General features: G+C 42.7%; 2 protein-coding genes across 6 annotated transcripts in view; one reads left to right on the top strand and one right to left on the bottom strand.

Moving 5' to 3' along the window:
• CDC123 (cell division cycle 123) overlaps window positions 1-3894 on the bottom strand; it is a 37536-nt gene extending 33642 nt beyond the window's left edge. The window contains exons 1-3 of the mRNA XM_030458952.1: window positions 3708-3894; window positions 2417-2488; window positions 292-346 (exon numbers count right to left, since the gene is read on the bottom strand). Of these exons, the coding sequence (XP_030314812.1) occupies window positions 292-346; window positions 2417-2488; window positions 3708-3781 (201 nt within the window). The 5' untranslated portion in view covers window positions 3782-3894. The remainder of the gene's footprint in view (window positions 1-291; window positions 347-2416; window positions 2489-3707) is intronic.
• A 19-nt stretch (window positions 3895-3913) lies between these two features.
• Window positions 3914-17080, top strand: NUDT5 (nudix hydrolase 5). 5 transcript variants are annotated; one of them, XM_030458979.1, is made up of 11 exons: window positions 3916-4073; window positions 4280-4434; window positions 8305-8413; window positions 11238-11305; window positions 12391-12443; window positions 13123-13230; window positions 13690-13785; window positions 15195-15296; window positions 15701-15709; window positions 16428-16481; window positions 16746-17080. In XM_030458979.1, the coding sequence occupies exons 3-11, from the start codon at window positions 8351-8353 to the stop codon at window positions 16838-16840; spliced, it is 648 nt and encodes a 215-aa protein (XP_030314839.1). In that variant the 5' UTR covers window positions 3916-4073; window positions 4280-4434; window positions 8305-8350; the 3' UTR covers window positions 16841-17080. The 5 variants fall into 5 exon arrangements, with proteins under 5 accessions (XP_030314855.1, XP_030314839.1, XP_030314822.1 ...); XM_030458995.1 differs by lacking the exon at window positions 4280-4434 and having other exon boundaries at window positions 3914-4073; window positions 15701-15765; window positions 16746-16834; XM_030458962.1 differs by lacking the exon at window positions 4280-4434.
• The last annotated feature ends 473 nt before the right edge of the window (window positions 17081-17553 follow it).

Genomic DNA, 17553 nt, shown 5'->3' with positions numbered 1-17553 from the left:
TCTCCTGCTGGCCACACTATTCCTGAAACAGCATTAACTTCAGTTCCAACATCCTCCAACATTCCCTACTCATTATGAAAAATACCAAGAAATAAAAAGGTCTTCTGACAAAGAACACTTTAAACCTTCCCTGAGGTGGCAGTATGCAAAATTATGGCTTTGAGTTTTTCAAGGGAGCTACTGTGTGATTACTTTTGTGACGTGCTCTCTTCACTTAGAGCTTACAAACAAAAGGTTACACACTCATGTTTGTCTCAGGAGACTTGACATTAAGTTGTATTTTATCCTGACCTGTATTTCCTCTGCATCATCACTCCTCTCCTGAGCATGACTTGGCGAATCATCTCTAAACCAAAAAAAGCAGGAAAAAAAAAAATTAGGCACTGGAATTTGACTTGACCATTTATATTACATTTCCACAATGACTACACCAGCTCTTGATCTCAAAATGCTTTCATAGCAAAATGAAGCCTCAAAATCCCTGGCAGAGAAACATCAGAGCAAGCCAGTTCTGAATGAACACCCTGGAATTGGACTTGAGCCCCATTTTGCTTCTTTCAAATTAGCAGATCACTTTCTGCTCTGAAAATGTCACAACTGCAGCTTTTCAACATTGTATTAATCCCTCTTTTCCAACTTTACTGCACTCTTATAGAAGCACAAATTAAACTTTTTTTTTTTTTAAAGCAAGTTCAAGTTAAATTATCCTTCGTGTCCATGTTTCTTTTCAAAGTGAAAATTTAAAAACTCAAGTGTCAGATGTTGGTCTGTGAATTTCTGGTTCTGAAAAGTCCTCACACTCCACACACAGAAAATCCTGCTGGAAGTGGATACACAGGCATCAGCTTCTTCCTGAAAAGCTCCTTTTTCTCCTTTTTTACAGAGGGGAGATCAGCAGAACTGCTGAAAAACATCAGCATATCTGGAAGAAAGACTTCACTGCACACAGTCTCTAAGTTTAGGAGGACTTCTGAAGTTCTTTAGCAGCTATAACTGAGCATGAAGATCTTCAAGAAGACCAAACTCTTGAAGAAGACTTAACTCACAGCAGGTCAGTGCAGCAAACAGTTTACTTTTTATTTATTATACAGTTAAATTTACAGCCCTGCCAAAAGTCAGCTCCTTCAATCAGCCAAGACTCTGCAGTTCATCAGCACAACTCCCTAAGGATTACACCACCAGTTCAGGTTTTGAGACCCAGAGGGCAGATACCAGTTTGCTGAAGATCAGGTGCAGTCTTGGTCTTGACTGCAAGAAGATCACATTCACTTCTAGCTAAGAAAGTTAAACACTTATTTCTACGAGGGATTTTAAGTTGGAAACACCTTAAAAATATATAATTTAATTCAATTATACAGATGTCCATTATTCCACTGAAGGCAGAAGAAATTGAGCAACACAGGTGCAAAGCCAAACCCTCAGTTTCAGTTTTTCTCAAGACATATTAAAAAAAAGAATTAAAAAAATAAAAAACAGGTTGCACAATTCTGCAGGTGACAACACTCCTTATCCAAAATGGTTTAAAAAAAGAATTGTTTTCTGGATACCTTTCATAAGAAAGAATTTTAAAATTAAGAAAAAAAAAAAAAGACTTTTTAAAACGACCTTTCATCATTTCAAGATTTTTAAACCACTTCAACTTTATATAATGATTCCTGAGAAATTAAGACAGAGCTTCCTTATGCTCACAGCCTAATTGGCTGCTCTGTGAGAGGCAAACTACCCTACAGGAAATGATGGAGTGTGGACTCATTTCCAAGCCTGATCATTAACAAGGTGCCTGGATGCAATAATTATTTTACAAAGAAGCCAAAAAGTGAGATTCTGAGCAGAAAACAGAGAACAAGGCCTGGGTTCTTACCCATTGTTCCTCATATCCACTTCATTCTTCCCTACCCAAAATCTTGCTAGAGGTGTACATACAGGACATTCAGCCTTGTCATATGCATGGATTATACACATTCAAAAGATCACACAAACTCAGTAATGATTAAGATTTTATACATATTTTATCTTATTGAGGATTAAGCTCAGGTAATATCACTGCTGCCCTGGATAAGGCTGCAGGAATGTGAATGGGGTGGCACAGTTCAAGGCAGAGCAAAGCAGCCAAGCACAAACCAGGAGGCTCTGCACTTGACAGGGTGGTAAACTCTGCAAGGAAAGGCAGAGGAAACATGACAAAATAACCCTCACTTGCTCTAGGATCAAGTGAATTAAATGGATTTTAGGTCCTGCATCAGGAGTTTCCCTGGCAGCAACACTCAGCCCATTCAGACAGCAAACCTCCCTGCAGCCAGGCCAGTCAGGTTTGGAAAATTCCCCATGCTAAACATAAAATGTGTGTACAAAATGGCTCTGTGAATAGAAAAGAGTCTTAATACTTAGAAAGTGGGGGGAAAAAAAACACTCTTACCTTCCAGAAACTACAAGAGTTCCATCATCCAGCAAATATTCCTTCACATTCTCTGGTAAGGGAAGGATAACACTGGAAGAAAACATGAGAATTTCTTTAATAACTTATTATTAACATTGCTTGCTAAAATAACAACAAGAGTTATAATAAATAAAATATATTAAAACCAAATAATTTTTATTTTATTAAAACCTAACTCAGTAAGACAATCCTCTAACATTATTATTATCCCCCAGCTGAGCAGGGGAACAGGCTCCCCAGGGAAGTGGTGACATTTGGATGACTCTTTCAGGCACATGGTGTGACTCTGGGGGTGCCCTACCCAGGGAAAGGGGTTGATGGTCCTGATGGGTCCCTTCCAATTCAGCAGATTCTATTAAACATTTCTTTTTCTCCCCTCTCATCACTTCCTAAAAAGCAACACCCAGTTTTCCTCTAGGAAAGTAGAGGAAAAAGAGGCAAAAGTTTTAGATGAAATGCACAAAAATGCTCCATTCCTTCCAAGCACTAAGAGAGTCAAAGAAAAGAGTGTGTGTGGCCAGTGAAAAGGGGACAACATGCTGCTGAAACAAAACGTGTCCCCTCTGAGAGCCAAACCAAGTTTTCCCTATACCACTCCTATGCCCTAAAAATTCAGCACTACCACTAAACTGACCAAAAATATACATTAACTATACACTAAAACCCATAGAAGATCAAATGCTTTGATTACTAAAAGCCTGATGCCAGAGTTTTTGATCCAACTGGGCAGCTCCCTTAATCCTGACTTTCCCGAGTTACTGGCAGCTCCCACAGCTACCTCACAACCTGCAGCAGCACCTTAGAAGCTGCGGATTTTGCCACAGCTTCCAGAAACACACAGAAAATCAGCCTCTTGGTGGGGGTGCCTTCAGCCTCAGCTCTAGAAGCAGCCAAGTGGGGAGAGCAGCGATGGGGATGGAGCTCACCTGGTGCCCAACCTTCAGCCCCACCAGGAGAGTAGCAGGGAGCACAGGGCTGCTCCAAACAACTCCTTTAAGGGTGCAAGAGACGCGACCCCCAGCTCCTGGGGCTCCTGGGGCTCCTGAGGCTCCTGGGGCTCCAGGCTCCTTCAAGCCCCCTCCACCTCCCTCCCACCTCTCCTGTACCCCACCCCATTTACCCCCATTTCCAACCCCCCCTCCCCTTCAGCCCAGCCCCACACACCTCCTCGCCTCCAGCCCCACAACACCCCCTTCCCGGGATCCCTGGCCCGGCCCAGACCCGACCCGGCCCAGGCCCGGCCCCACACCGCGCCCCTCGCTCCCCTCACCTGCGGATAGTGACAGCCCGAAAGAGCGGGTACCACACAGAGAACTGGCAGTGCACCACCTGCTCCTTCTTCATTCTTCCCCTTCAACCCCACCCAACCCGGTCCGGTCCGGTCCGGCTCGGCCCGTTTCACCCCGCCGCTCCCGGAAGCTCCCGCTCCTCCCGGAACCTCCCCCAATGCTTTCGGCGCCACCCGGCCCCGATTCAGCAGCGCACACGGCGCGGCGCCACCCGGTCCCGATTCCCCGGCGCACAGGGCCGGTGCCTCCCTCACCTCAGACGCTGCCGCCGCCTCCGCGCTGCTCGGTCCCGGTCCTGGTCCCGGTTTCGGTCCCGGTTCCTCCCGTCCTCACCTTACCCGCCCTAGGTAGCTGCTCCCCTCAGCTGCCGGGCGGCCCTCCCGGCTTTGTGTTCGTGGCCCGAGTCGGGGGGTTCCAGGCTGACAGCGGGGGAAGCCGCGGGTTCTTCCCGCCCGGCAGAGCTTTGCTCGCTCGCTCGCTTTGGAGGAGCTTGTGCAAGGTTTGCGTCTCTGCAGCGTTGTAACGGAGCTTGACAGAGCTGCTTTTTCCTCAGGCAGGGATGTGTTTGGTTGTATTTTGGGGAGAGCCGAGCCCTAGGAGCGCTTTCTGAGCGCCGCGGATCTGCTGTAGCCTCTGTGTGTCCTCTGCCTGCAGGGTCAAGGCGTTCCCATGGGATATTTTCCTTAAATGCTCTCTCCCCTCAGCCGGGTGAGTCTCTGCCCGAGTCCTCTCACACATCAGGCGTCTGTAGGGTTGATAAGAGCACAGAGATATTGCTGACAGGAATAGAGATGCTGCTAAACCTCTGCTGCTTTTGCGAGATAAAGTTTGTTGTGGATTGCTTTTTTTTTTTTTTTTTTTTTTTTTTTTTTTTTTTTTTTTTTTTTCTTTTTTTTTTTCTGTTCTGCAGGGCAAGAAGGTTCCTTTAACATGTTATTTATGTTATTTGGTGCTGAGTGGGTCATCCACTCTCCCAAATACCATTAAAAAAAAAACAAAACCTTTTTCCCCCCTCCCTCTCTCCCATCAACTTCTACCAATTAATTAATTCTGATGCTAGAGCCACACTGCAGAAATGCATGTGCACTGCCTGATGGCAGCAAGTTTAATGTGATTTAAGAATTTTTAGTGATGTTTATCCTCAGTGCCCTCTTCTCAATGTGCTGTTGCTGTTGATTAAAGCAGTGTCAGTGTCCCCTCTGCGCATTAGCTTTAAAAAACCTTTTATTTTGTTCCATCTGTGCTTCAGCACATGGTTACTGAGCTTCCATTGTATCTGCTTACTCTCAGCTGGGATATGTAGTTTGGATCAGAGAATAACTTTTGAGCAGTGACACAGCAGAGCTGATCCATGTATCATGACTTGGATAGGTCACTGTAAAGTCTGGGCAGCCTGGCTACTCACAGCTGATTCACACACCTCAGATTGCTTCAGATTTTAACTTCTAGAAAGGATAACTTGGAAAATTGTTGGAAATTGCTGGCTGTTGCCTTGAAAGGAAGACACTTGATAAGGAAATGAGCAAAGGGAATGAAGTTACAACTTTTTTAAGTGGTACATTTTTAATCAGGTCTGAGTTTGACCCCCACATGAAATAAATGGAACAAGAGTCATGATTTGCCAGCAGTAGCCTCTAATACTTGCCACAAAAATCATCAGAGAAGGTAGAAGCCTGCCAGGCCTTTTTTCCCCATAGTTTATAGTAGAAGAGCTGTTGGTTTGTGCTAACAAGGCTGATAAAGGTGAATGCTTTGACATATTCTATAAATCGTGCTGATAACTAAAAAAAATTACATTCATGGTGTTCATGTAATCCTGACTCAGGTAGTCAGGTTCCCAGCTGTGTTGTATTTTTAACTCAAAGGATGCAGTGATAACTCTATGAGCTGGAAGAACCTTCCTGTCTGAGGGCTGGGAGACAAGGTCTCAAACCTGATGTGAGGCTTTAGAGCCCTAACATTGGAGTGGTAAATTTAATTTTCAGTCACTGCTATTTTATTTTATTTTTTTTTTATGAATAAGGGTTGCCACCCTTGGCAGCATGGCTGGTGTGAGATACCAGAGCTGCAGCCTTCATTCCACTGATGGTATTTCAGCTTTCTAACAGCAGGAGTTCTCATTTCTACACAGAAAGAACCGATCTTTCAGCTCAGAAGTTACTTTTTCGGTGGAACTTTTTGAAGGATCACTAATGCATGGAGTTATTGCACCCACTTGTGGAGGACAGCAAAACTACCAGAGCTGAGACAAATGAGTCTTCCCCTCTGGTTTTCCCTTCCTTTAATTTGCAGTGATAATTCAAACCACAGAAGCTGTACAATTCTTGGCTCAGTCACCACCCACCCTTGAGTCTCCCCACTGCAGCAAACTGCTGAAAAGAGCTTCTGCCATCAGATGAGGCTCTAATATGGATTTGTAACTCACATACTTAAATATTAAGACTGTTGTACAAACCATTACAAGAGCTGCTTGCGGGAATTAGGGTACAATTTGGTAATCTGCATTTGAGAAAGATAAAGTGATACTTGCAAGGTTATGTGGAAGGATTATTGTGATCGATGGGACAGACTTTCCTGTGAGAGGTGACCATCAGAACAAGACTCCCTGAGCCTGACCAGAAAAAAAAAAGTTTAACAAGGATATGGTTCACTATCTGGTAAATTTATATTGTCAAGCAAAAAGCCCATAGTTCTTCCCAAACAGAGGAGGTGAATTAATTGTAATTAGGTATGTGAGATTATTATGGGTTATTTTTAAGCAGGATGACTGTTTCCTCTGGATGACTAGGAACCTCTTGGAACTGCTGTGTTGGGTTGTTCTTCTTTGGTGGAAAGGCTGATCTGATATTTTGGAGTCACAGCAGGAGATCCTGGCCACTGCCCAGCTGCAGCTCTTAAATCCTGAGAGAGTTTGAGAGGTTGCTGGCTCAAGAGCTGATGTGCAGCAGCTGAGTGAACTGAAGTGGGATGGAAACCAAGGTGGTTCAGTTAGGGAACAGTTTTCATCAAACAGTAGTAAGGTAGATAGCAGATCTATGCAGCTTTGAGGTGAGGCTCCATTACTTTACTAAAGGATTATATAGCATGTTTCTGAAAGATCAGAGTTTAATTTAATGTCAGGGTTCCTTTTTGTTATGTTACCTAAAAGTAATTGTTACCAACAAATATAATAACCCTACAAAAGTAGATGTTACCTAAAAGTAACAACTGACCACAATTGACCTATTTCATCCAACAAAACTGTTTTAAGACTAAAGAAAGAGCCTGCCCTGTCTCCATACCAAGGAAATGGATTTGCTGATGTTAGCTTTGAGCCTGTCAATAACCAGAAATATTTTGTACTACCTATTCCTCTTAGCTGCTTTGTGAAATGAAATGCAAATCTTACATATAAGGAAGCAGCTGATGTTGCTGCCTGTTTCACAAATAAGTGGTAGATGCTATAGGTAGATCCTATAGAAGGATAAAGATGAAGTAAAAGATGGAAGTGCTAAACCTGGGCATGACAAGGAAGGTGATCACCTACTCCTGCAGTCCTGCAGTGCTCGAGGCCCCCAGAGCCTTCCTGAACTCAAGGGAAAGATTCCTGTTGATTTATGGAAACTTTACAACCATCAGTGCTAAGAGATCTGTAAGATTACCTCATTTCTCCCGGGTTCAAGCTGCTTCTCTTTGCACTGGCTTTTTGCTTAGGATCCATGCTGCTTTTCCAGACTTCAGTGTTACAGCTGGATATCAGGGATGAACTTCCTGGGAATCAGAGCTTCTCTGCTGGAAGTTCTCTGTAGCTCTGCAGTGAGGCAAGGGGCTAATGGGGACTCTCTTACCCATCATATTTTTCCTGCTGCCTTGTGTGCCTTTCACCTAGACATGGATTGAGAGTGGCTGGACAATCCTATCTTCCTAGGGAGCATCAGGATGGATGCTGAGGCCCTGAGCTTGGGGCAGACACTCAGCTTCCTTTTTCCTGGTGTGAGCCACAGCATTCCCAGTGGGAGCCTGAGCTGCTATGGTCACGCCGACTCCATGTGCCACTTGCAACACACAGGTGACCCAGTGACCTTGTTTCTTGGTGGAAGGGTTGAGTTGTGTACACGTTTGTGCTGTGTGTAAGGTGGAGTGAGGTTCTGGCTCTGATTCTTTCCCAGTTTCAGGCAGATTTTACCCCTGAAGTCTTCTTGGTAGAAGATTTTTTCCCTGCTTTTACAGTTGGTTATTCAGTCTGGTTGTGGTGATGCACAGAGCGCTTCACCCAGATCAGAACTAAACAGTTTGACTGAAATGGATCAGTTTTGCCTCTGCATGTGTCTGATCTTTGAATAGTTAAGGGGGATGTCTTCACAGCACAGTTACTCAGCAGCTGATAGGACACAACTATTTAAGTCAGGGATTTGACCCAAACTTCTGCTTCTCCTTTGAATTATTTGACTGCGGTGCCATCAGGTGGTGCAGAAAATATGAACTGCACTTCCATCACATATCCATACCCTCCTCCAGCAACTTGCATTTGTTAATTTAGAGTGCAGAAATGAACCTTTTAACTTTACATTGAAATCAAATATTGACTTTGTTTCATAGTAACCTGGACTTTGCCCAGGAGGGGAAGAGCCTCGTGTTCCCGAAAATGGCAGCTGAGACATCCACAGAAGTTGGAAAAACTGCCAGACAGTTTGTCCTTAAGGAAGAGGTATAACTGCTTGGGTTTGACACATTTTGTTGTTAAATAACCAGTATTTGAGAATGCTTGTGAGTGCAGAGTAAGAATTGCTATAGATGCTGTATATTTGTAAAATATATTCAATGGACAAAACACTTTTTCCTGATGGTCAGAGAGCTTAAAAAAGGTGGCATTTATCTTTGTTGAAGTAATCATACTAATTACCAGTGGAGACAGAGAAATCTACAGTGTTGTATTATTTTATGCTTTTTTTTTTTTTTTTTTTTTTTTTTTTTTTGGTTTTGCAGCTGTTTCTTGTTTTGTCTTCTTGCTGTTTTCAATATTCAGAAATATTGAGCCACCATGGAGACACCATGGAAACTGGTGGCTCCAGAAACTCATCCTTGTTTCCTTTCCTTTAGAATGAACCACTAAGAGTTGCCTTAACATTTAGGATGCTGCTTCTTTGATGCTTTCTGGCAGGGTTTGAATTATGTTCCTGTTCTAAAGATATTAGCAAGGAGGTTGTAAGATATTTTCAAAAATATTGTGCTCACTTCTTCACAGAATTAGAAAATATCAAGTCCTGAGGAAGGAATTTGGAGGTGCTTCTGAGTCCTTATGAGGAGAATTTCCACTCTTAATTGTTTCTCCTACATTTGTTTCTGATCTTTTTTTAATTAATTCCTAAAAGTTAATGTTTGATGTTAAAGGCAGGCTTGGTGACAGCATCACACTGTTATTATAACACAAATGTAGTTTATTTTATCCAATGTTCCTTCCTTGGAATGAGCAGTGTTGTAATTTCTTTAGTTTTCAAGGTACAGAATTTTTCAGGACAAAAGAGACTCACATTGTCAGGGTGTATTTGTGGCTTTTGCCCATGAATGATGTTTTTAATGTCTGTTTTTCAAGCACAAAGGGCTTTTCCTCTTAGCAAATGATAACTTGGTGGCAGGGGTAATGATCTGCTGGTTCTGTTGAATGCTGCAGCAATGTGGAACCATGATCAATAATGAGTCCTTTGTGTTCTCTGCAAAGTTTTAAAAAATTCACTAACACAAAACATTTGACTGTGTTTACTTAGAGTCATGGAATCCTTTTGGTTGCAAAAGACCTTCAAGGTCATCAAATCCCACCATTAACCCAGCACTGCCAAGCCCACCACTAAACCATGTCCCTCAGCACCACATCTCAATATCTTCTAAATACCTCCTGGGATGGTGACTCAACCATTTCCCTGGCCAGCCTGTCCCAGTGCTTGGCAACACTTTAAATAAAGCAATTTTTTCTAACATGCAATCTAAACCTCCCCTGGCACAACTTAAGGCCATTTCTAGGCCATGTCTAGAGATGCTCTTGTCTCCCTGGACAACAACCAACAGAACCTGATTTTCCTCTTTCTCTTTTGGATCTTCCTGCACTCTAGTTCTGCAGTGATTTAGGAGTGAATACAAGGCTATTTATAATATTCCTGAATGCTTCCAAACAGAATTACTTCTTGTACCTGTAATAAGCATGATATACTCCATCTTCTCCTTTCCTGCTGTGCTTGTGACTACAAACCCTTTAGAAAGCTCTTTTGAGAACACAGAGCTTTCCTTTTCCAATTCCTCTTCTGTGGAAATATTATACTTTCCAACATGAATACCAGAACTCCTACATGTAAAATATGTGTAGCTGCATTTTGAGCCATAGGAGTGCTGCTGTTGTTTCAGTTGCCTGTGAAATTGATTGTTCTGAAGAACACACTTTAAGAATTGTGTGAGTTGATGCAGCTCAGTTACAGTTTTCTGGACACCTGAATCACTTCTGCTTTGCCTCCTGCCTCCAGCTGATGCTGTACTGTTCTGCACCCTCATTGTAGCTGCATCATACACTGCATTTCATTTCTCTATATTCTTTTTTTAGTTGGTGAGTCTTTTGTTTTAAGTTCAGGACCTACATGGCCACACAGGCCCTGTTGCCTCCTTGTCCTGCACTGGAGGCTTGGCATGTGCCAGCCACATTGGGGGCCTCTCAGACTTCATCTTCTACAATTTAATGTTGTGGTTTTTTCCCAGGTCCTCTTTACTCCTTTGCTTGTTCCATTGCTGTCAGCACTGTCTCATTTGACAATATGAGAAGATCTGTTCAACTTACTGATTACTTCAAGTTTCTGTAGTCAGACATATGGCCAACAGGATAAAAAGCTCTGGAGAGAAGCTTCTTCTCTGCTTATACCTTTAGCAAAGCCTAAAATACAAGTTACATTAAAAGAAATAAACTACAGGGCTAAATACCTAGGGATATTTCCTTTTCAAATGGATTATATAAAAGATGTGGAAACACCACAAGGCAAATAAACTCATTTAGCTCAGAAAAGATGTTTTGTAATAATGTTAATGCCAAGCACTTAATCAGCAGCACTCAGGGAAAAAAAAATTCAAAATAATTTGGGTTTCAGTCTTGCATGCTTAGTTGTTAGAGGCCATGGTCTCTGATAAGTGGACACTCATAATCACCAGCACAGCTGTGCAGACCAGGGACCCCTTTTCAGCTGAAATGTGACCTTTGCAAAATGCTTCTAAAAAGATGAGGACTTTCCAGTAAACAGAATCCTACCAAATTCATGGAAACACCACACTAAGAAAAGTTACTGGATTCATCTTCTACTCTGATTCAATAACTTGCAGTAAATGTTATGTCAAGAATAGCTACAGGGAAGTTGCTGCATGTTCCTGCATGTATTCTGATGATGAGATTTTTGTCTTCAACAAAATCCAAATATAGTTGTGGTTTTTCTCCCCTTAGCCCCCAGATATCTTTGGGATTAATCATATAATGTATTTAACAAAGACTTCTCTTCTTCTAGGTAATTGTAGAAAGAAAATGGTTGAAGCTTGAAGAAACAACTTACACTGATCCCTTTGGTAAAACCAGGTAATTGTCTTTCTGGCATTTCAAATTCCTATAATGTTCTCAATTGTACAGACTAGCCCCAGGCTAGAAAATATGAGCATTAAAAGCCTAATACTCAACACAAGATAAGATCTATTCATTGTGCAGTTCCTTTATAGTTCATACTGTTCAGAAAAAAGAAAAAACTTAGTCCTGCAGATGTACTAGCATCTGGGATCAAACTTGGCTCCTAAATTCAGCCACAGTGGGGCCTGCTTTAACTTGCATTTTCTGTTCCTAGTAAAGATGTCATGCAGAAGCAAGTTCCAACTCTGCAAAACAGACTGTGATGATCAGAGTGTCCATCCTGTGGCTTTTCTGGTTCTTCCTTAAGGGTTTCTTTTTTCCTGCCAATGGTGCTGGATCTTGAATACTGTTGACAAGTTGCTCTCATATATTAGCATGCCTGTCCAATTCTTTGCTTTAGTTTTGCTGCATTTATCAAGATAACACAGCTTTACTTCCCTCCCCTGAATGAATTAGATTGTGTACTGATTGCTTTCTCAGTGTCCCCCCGTTCATCAACAAAGTATCCTTAAAAATAGCAAAGACTGGAGCTTTTGTGAAAGGATTTTTATGGCTGGTAGGTTTTTACTCATCCCATTGCTTCTTTTGAGAGAGAAGCTTTGTTTTTCCATGCCTTTATGCTCCTCATGTGCTTAACTGAGCTGAGAGTTCTCAATAATTTACCTTATAAACCTGATGCAAAAGCAAGATGAAAGGTGAAATGAGTATGGTATCTTTACAAAACTGTCTTTCAAAATCTGGCACATTTCCATGAATCTTCCATCATCACTTTTGTATGCTTGCCTGTTCTGTGACAATTATTTAAGTCTTTCCCTCTCCCTCCTTTAAGGAAGCAAAACAAAATAATGCTACAGAGATTTTATGGTGCCAGTACCTGACAGGGCTTGCCTGAACCCGGCTGTTTTCTTACAGGGCCTCACTGTGGGATGGTGTATTTTGCTATTTGGATGACAGTAGCAAGAGTGGAAGAAGAATTACAAACAAAATGGATGTTGTTTATTTTAATGTATTAATTTGTTCATTTCTCTGTGCTAAAACAGAACTTGGGAAAGTGTAAAGCGTACTGGCAACAAAAAGGGTGTTTCAGCTGATGGTAAGACACTGGCAACTTCTGTGTTTGCATTTTTTTCCTGTGAAAGTTCTGATAAACTCCCAGTGCAGAATTAGAGCTGCTCTGTTTCTGAACGACTGAGGATGTGGAACAAACAGCTCAGCAGAGCTACTGAGCCTGAGGTAAAGAGCCCCTGAGCTGATGAAATGTAACCTCTGTGCTGAGGAATCAGAGCCCCAGTGGTGGGTAGGTTTCCCCAAGATCATTGTATTCACTTCAGAGCAATGGAGCAATTTCAAAGATGTGATGGATGCCCTGATCCAGAGTAGCTCACAGACTGGGTCTGCTGCTAGGGGCTGGGGGATACAGCTCTCTTTGGACAAAAGAGGGACATGATTTAGCCATGAAAGGGGGTTCCATGTCATGGCTTCCAGTCTCTGTGGGCAAGAGAGCCCTTTCCTGGATATTGGTGGGCTAAGGTTTGGTCTGGCTTGGTATGTGTGCCTTCCATTTGCTGGGGTACTTGGAAAATTCCATTTGGGGCTCCTATTTTTCTCACCATATCTTAAATATAATCTTATGTGTTATCTTAAATTCATACTTCAGGATTCTGGAGCAGGCATCTAAACATTTAATGCTCAGAATAACAGTACCTGTGTTCCTTTGTAGGCCTAGCACTAAATACTCACTTTCTGCTGTACTTTTGTCTTGCTTGTTGTAGGTGTAGCAGTGATAGCAGTACTACAGAGGACTCTCCACTATGACTGCATTGTCCTAGTGAAACAGTTCAGGCCTCCAATTAACAGATATTGCTTGGAATTTCCTGCAGGTAAGTGACTGAAACCTTAAAATGAGTCACATAACTCTCTCAGGTGTGTTTAGAGGTGCTTGTAGCATCAGTCTCCATGAAGCAGCTCTAGCCAGGAAACCGTGGTGAGCTCTGTAGCTTGGACAGTGAAGAATACACAGGAAGGGCATTTTAGCATATTGGAGACAGTAGTCTGGTAGCAAAAATACCACATTTCCCTTGACTCCTCCTTCTCTAAGAGTTGAAGTACTTGGCTTCTCTCCCTCATAAGAATATGACTGCCCTCAGGTAGATGGCTCCTGTAGATAACCAGCTGAATACATGGGCAGCAGCATGAGGAATCCTTCAAAATGCCTCCGTTTATCCCTCTGTAAAATTAGGGTAGTGACAATGTTTCACCTCATTTGTAAAGCTGGATGAATGTTGGGGTTAGGTGCTAACTTTTAATTGTTCTTTTGTATTTATTTATTTATCTCACAGGCCTCATTGAAGAAAATGAGAGTGCAGAAAGCGCTGCATTGCGAGAGCTGGAGGAAGAAACTGGGTACAAGGGGGAAATTGTTGAATGTACTCCAGGTATTTGCATTTTTTGTGGTTTTCTTTTCTTTCTTCCCCACCCAAATCTAAGTCCATGTCTTAGGGATACAAAATGTTCTAAATCAAAGGAGAAACCTATGCAGAAAAGCCTACAGAGATAAACAGGGAGTAGCATCCCATGGCTGTACTAAGGAAACTTTGGTCCCTGATGAGTCATTTCCTAAACTCCTGTTAAACACACAGGACTACAGCAACAGATTGATGTCTGTAGGGGAAACCTGCTACTAATTAAGACTCTTTACACAAAGCCCAATTATTTAAGCTGTGATTTGGAATTTTAATGAAGAGGTCTAAATTGCTGGACTCAGTGTGAACAATATCTATGAACTTAGGTACAATAAGTAGCTGCATGATGCAGTCTGAGTGGAGGTCATCCTCATGTCAGCTGTGGGGAGGGGATAGTACTCAGGTTCTCCAACTGGAAAGAAGAAAGTAATTGAAATAAATCCCTTGGAACCTGATTGTTGCCAGTCCAATGCTCCCTACATAAAACAAAGTGGAGACAAAAGGAGGATTATAAATAAAACTTGAGGAGGTCGGTAGAAAGGTGAGGCAATTTACATATGATTTCAAATAAATGTCATTGCAGTCCAGACCTGGCTCTTGATCATGGAATCATAGAATTGGCTGGGTTGGAAGGGACCTCAGAGATCATCAAGTCCAACCCTTGAACCACCGTTGCGGTTGCTAGACCATGGCACTGAGTGCCACATCCAGTCTCTTTTGAAATATCTCCAGGGACGGAAAATCCACTACTTCCCTGGGCAGCCCATTCCAATGTCTGATCACCCTCTCAGTAAAGAAATTCTTTCCAATATCTAACCTAAACTTCCCCTGGCACAACTTAAGACCCTGCCCTCTTGTCTTGCTGAGAGTTGCCTGGGAAAAGAGACCAACCCCCCCCTGGCTCCAACCTCCTTTCAGGGAGTTGTAGAGAGTGATGAGGTCTCCCCTGAGCCTCCTCTTCTCCAGGCTGAACACCCCCAGCTCCCTCAGCCTCTCCTCACAGGGTCTGTGCTCATCAGGTAGAACAGTCTCTCTTGGGGACTGAGAGAGATGCAGAGGGGTGATGACAAAATTAAATTCCAATAGGTTGAGGAAGTCTCTCCATGAATTACAGTTTACAGTTTAATCATCAGTCTGCAGAACAGAAAGTAAACCTAGCTGCTGAAAACACATCTTGAAAAGAATCCTTAAGAGCTGAGTCACAGAAGCAGAACCCTTTACAAACCCATTAACACAAACTTCTCATGACTCTTCCAGCAGGAATGCACACCAAATATCTTCTCCTATTGTACTGCATAGATTTCTGTGAAAGCTTTTGTTAAAATGACAATGTGCCTGGCTCTACTTCTGAAAAATCCAACTCTTTGTGTGCTTGTTGGCAGCTCTCTGCTTGGACCCAGGTATGTCAAACAGCACAACACACGTTGTGAGCGTCACCATTAACGGAGATGAGGCTGAGAATAAAAGACCCAAGCAAAAACTTGGTGAGTTTTATGCTGTTGATTTGAAAATTGAGAAGATAACAGGATTAAAGGACTATTCCTACCCCCACATCACTTCTGTCCCAGCTTACTGAGATCCTGTGCATCCTTCAAATAATTTCCTGCAGTCTGTACAAGCAGAGCCAGCTTTTTTCCCTCAGTTCAGTGGGGAGCCCCAGATGTTGTGTCAGGTGTTGGCACACCCAGAATGAGAAATTGAGGTGTCAGACTTCAGTGAGGGCCATAAGCACTTGTGAATCTTGATACTTGCGCCTTGACCCTGGAAGTAACTGCAGTGTCACTCATGAGCAATCAGTTATCAAAATGCTTTGAAATACACTCGGGTGTATTTCAAAATCCTTAACTCTACTACTTTTTCTTTTTTTGTGTGGTTTTTTTTTTTGCAGATGATGGAGGTACGTTGTGTGGCTGTGCTTACAATGACAGGAAGGTCAAATGTGGTTTTCATATGGCAAGTTTTACTTGGAAAATGTCAGTTAAAACTGGTTTTTATTTGAGCCTGGTTTATCTCCTGACTCTAATCAAAGATGTGAGATGGGCTTTGGCCTCCACATGGAAATTCCTGTGGGGCATCATCTCATCAATTACCTACAGGTATGGCACCAGTAGCACCAGTATCTCAGGGAATACAGATTACTGAATCCACACCAGCTGTAGATCAAGCCCCAAAGACAACTAATTCAGACACAGGGGAGGTGTAAGTGAACACAAACTCATTGAGAACAACCCCTTGGTGCTGTTTTGGTTTTCAAATGCATCTGCAATCCACTACTGTACCAGTCTAAGCCAATCCAAAGTCCACTGAAACTTATTTTCTGTTCTCAGAGGAAGGTGGTCTCCTTTAGCAGGGCTCTTATGCTCCATAGCTGTCAGCTACACTGTTTTCCTCAGCTCCTTCTCAGTTTCTTTCTGCCCAACCTGCTTTTTAATGATCCCAGTCACTGCCCTCTCCCACTTAATTGTCCTTTTTGTGACACGTGAGGGCTCACAGCTTTGGGATGGTGATGAGCATTAACCCCGTTTGTTGCCCTTGGAAGAAACAGGACATGACATTACTTGGCTCTACTGTTCACTAAATTAAAGGTGCATAATTTTTTTGTCCTTCTTTCCTAGAATTTGTGGAAGTTATTTCACTTCCAAAGGCTGACCTCCTGCAAAGAATCGATGGTAAGAGCTTTGCAGCACTTCCAGTACAGTAATGTGAACTTCAGAAACCCCTCAGCTTCCCATAGCTCATCATGGCATTTCTGACCCTAAAATACTTCATTGTAAACAAAAGGCTGTGAGAGACTTGGCCATGTTAACAGTGACAGCATTAGGTGTTCACATGCAGAATTCATGGCTGGAATGCTTTACATCTTCCCTTGAGCCAAACACTGAGATCATGGAGAAGTTTTAACAGCATCCCACACTTTGTTCTGTTTCTTGCAGAGCTGGTAGCAGAAGAACACCTTGCAGTGGATGCCAGAGTTTATACTTACGCCTTGGCCCTGAAGCATGCAGAAGAAAAACCAGTTCTTTTATGAAGTCCTAAAACTGGTGATGAGTTGAAAGCCGCCCCACTCAGATGGCTTAGAAGTACAATTCTTCTTGTAATAAGGGTCCTTTGCTTTACTTGCAGAGCAAAACAAGAAGTATTTATAGGAATGACCGAGATACTTTTGTCTGGAATAATGTAACTGACAAAAATGATTTTTTTTCTAACTGCTCTATCGAACCTTGACAGAATAATCGTAATAAAAATGCTGTTTAGTTTTCAGAATGGCTTCTTTCTCACCATGTGCATCACTGTGCTTCTGTTTCAGTGCAAAATGCTTAAGTAGCTGCAGTTGGTGTTGCAACACCCCCTGTGCAACAGGAGGAAGGCAGCAGGAAGGGGCTGCTCCTCTCTTGTCCAGAAGCAGCAGCATTTCAACAAGAGGCAATTTAGTGCCACAGGAGCAGCAGGTTGGGCACAGTGTGCACAGTCTGGCTGCATGCTTGGAACTTTCACTGTTTAGACCTGGAGACATTGCTCCCTTCTCCCAGCCCTAACCAAGCTCTCTGGAAAGAGAAAATTGTTTTGTTTGATCTAAGAAAACACAGACTCTGACAACGATGATGACAAGAACAGGGAAACATCCACAAGTGCAGACAGGAATGGTGTAGGACCCAGCTTGCTTGCACAGCCTCCCAGTTCTCCCTCCCCTAGGACCAGGTCCCTGCACCTCCACAGCACCCTCAGTTCAGTCTCATCAGT

Source organism: Calypte anna, chromosome 1 (assembly GCF_003957555.1).
Source record: "Calypte anna isolate BGI_N300 chromosome 1, bCalAnn1_v1.p, whole genome shotgun sequence".
Lineage (NCBI taxonomy): Eukaryota > Metazoa > Chordata > Aves > Apodiformes > Trochilidae > Calypte > Calypte anna.
Note: the sequence above shows the minus strand (reverse complement) of the source record. Positions and strands in the feature narration are given on the sequence as shown.

What these genes read in the sequence shown, in the direction of transcription:
- NUDT5 (XM_030458962.1), top strand. Translation starts at nt 8,351, where the DNA reads ATGGCAGCTGAGACATCCACAGAAGTTGGAAAAACTGCCAGACAGTTT. An exon ending in AGTTTGTCCTTAAGGAAGAG is followed by an intron (nt 8,414 to 11,237) that starts GTATAACTGCTT and finishes CTCTTCTTCTAG; the next exon opens with GTAATTGTAGAAAGAAAATG. An exon ending in AAAGGGTGTTTCAGCTGATG is followed by an intron (nt 12,444 to 13,122) that starts GTAAGACACTGG and finishes TGCTTGTTGTAG; the next exon opens with GTGTAGCAGTGATAGCAGTA.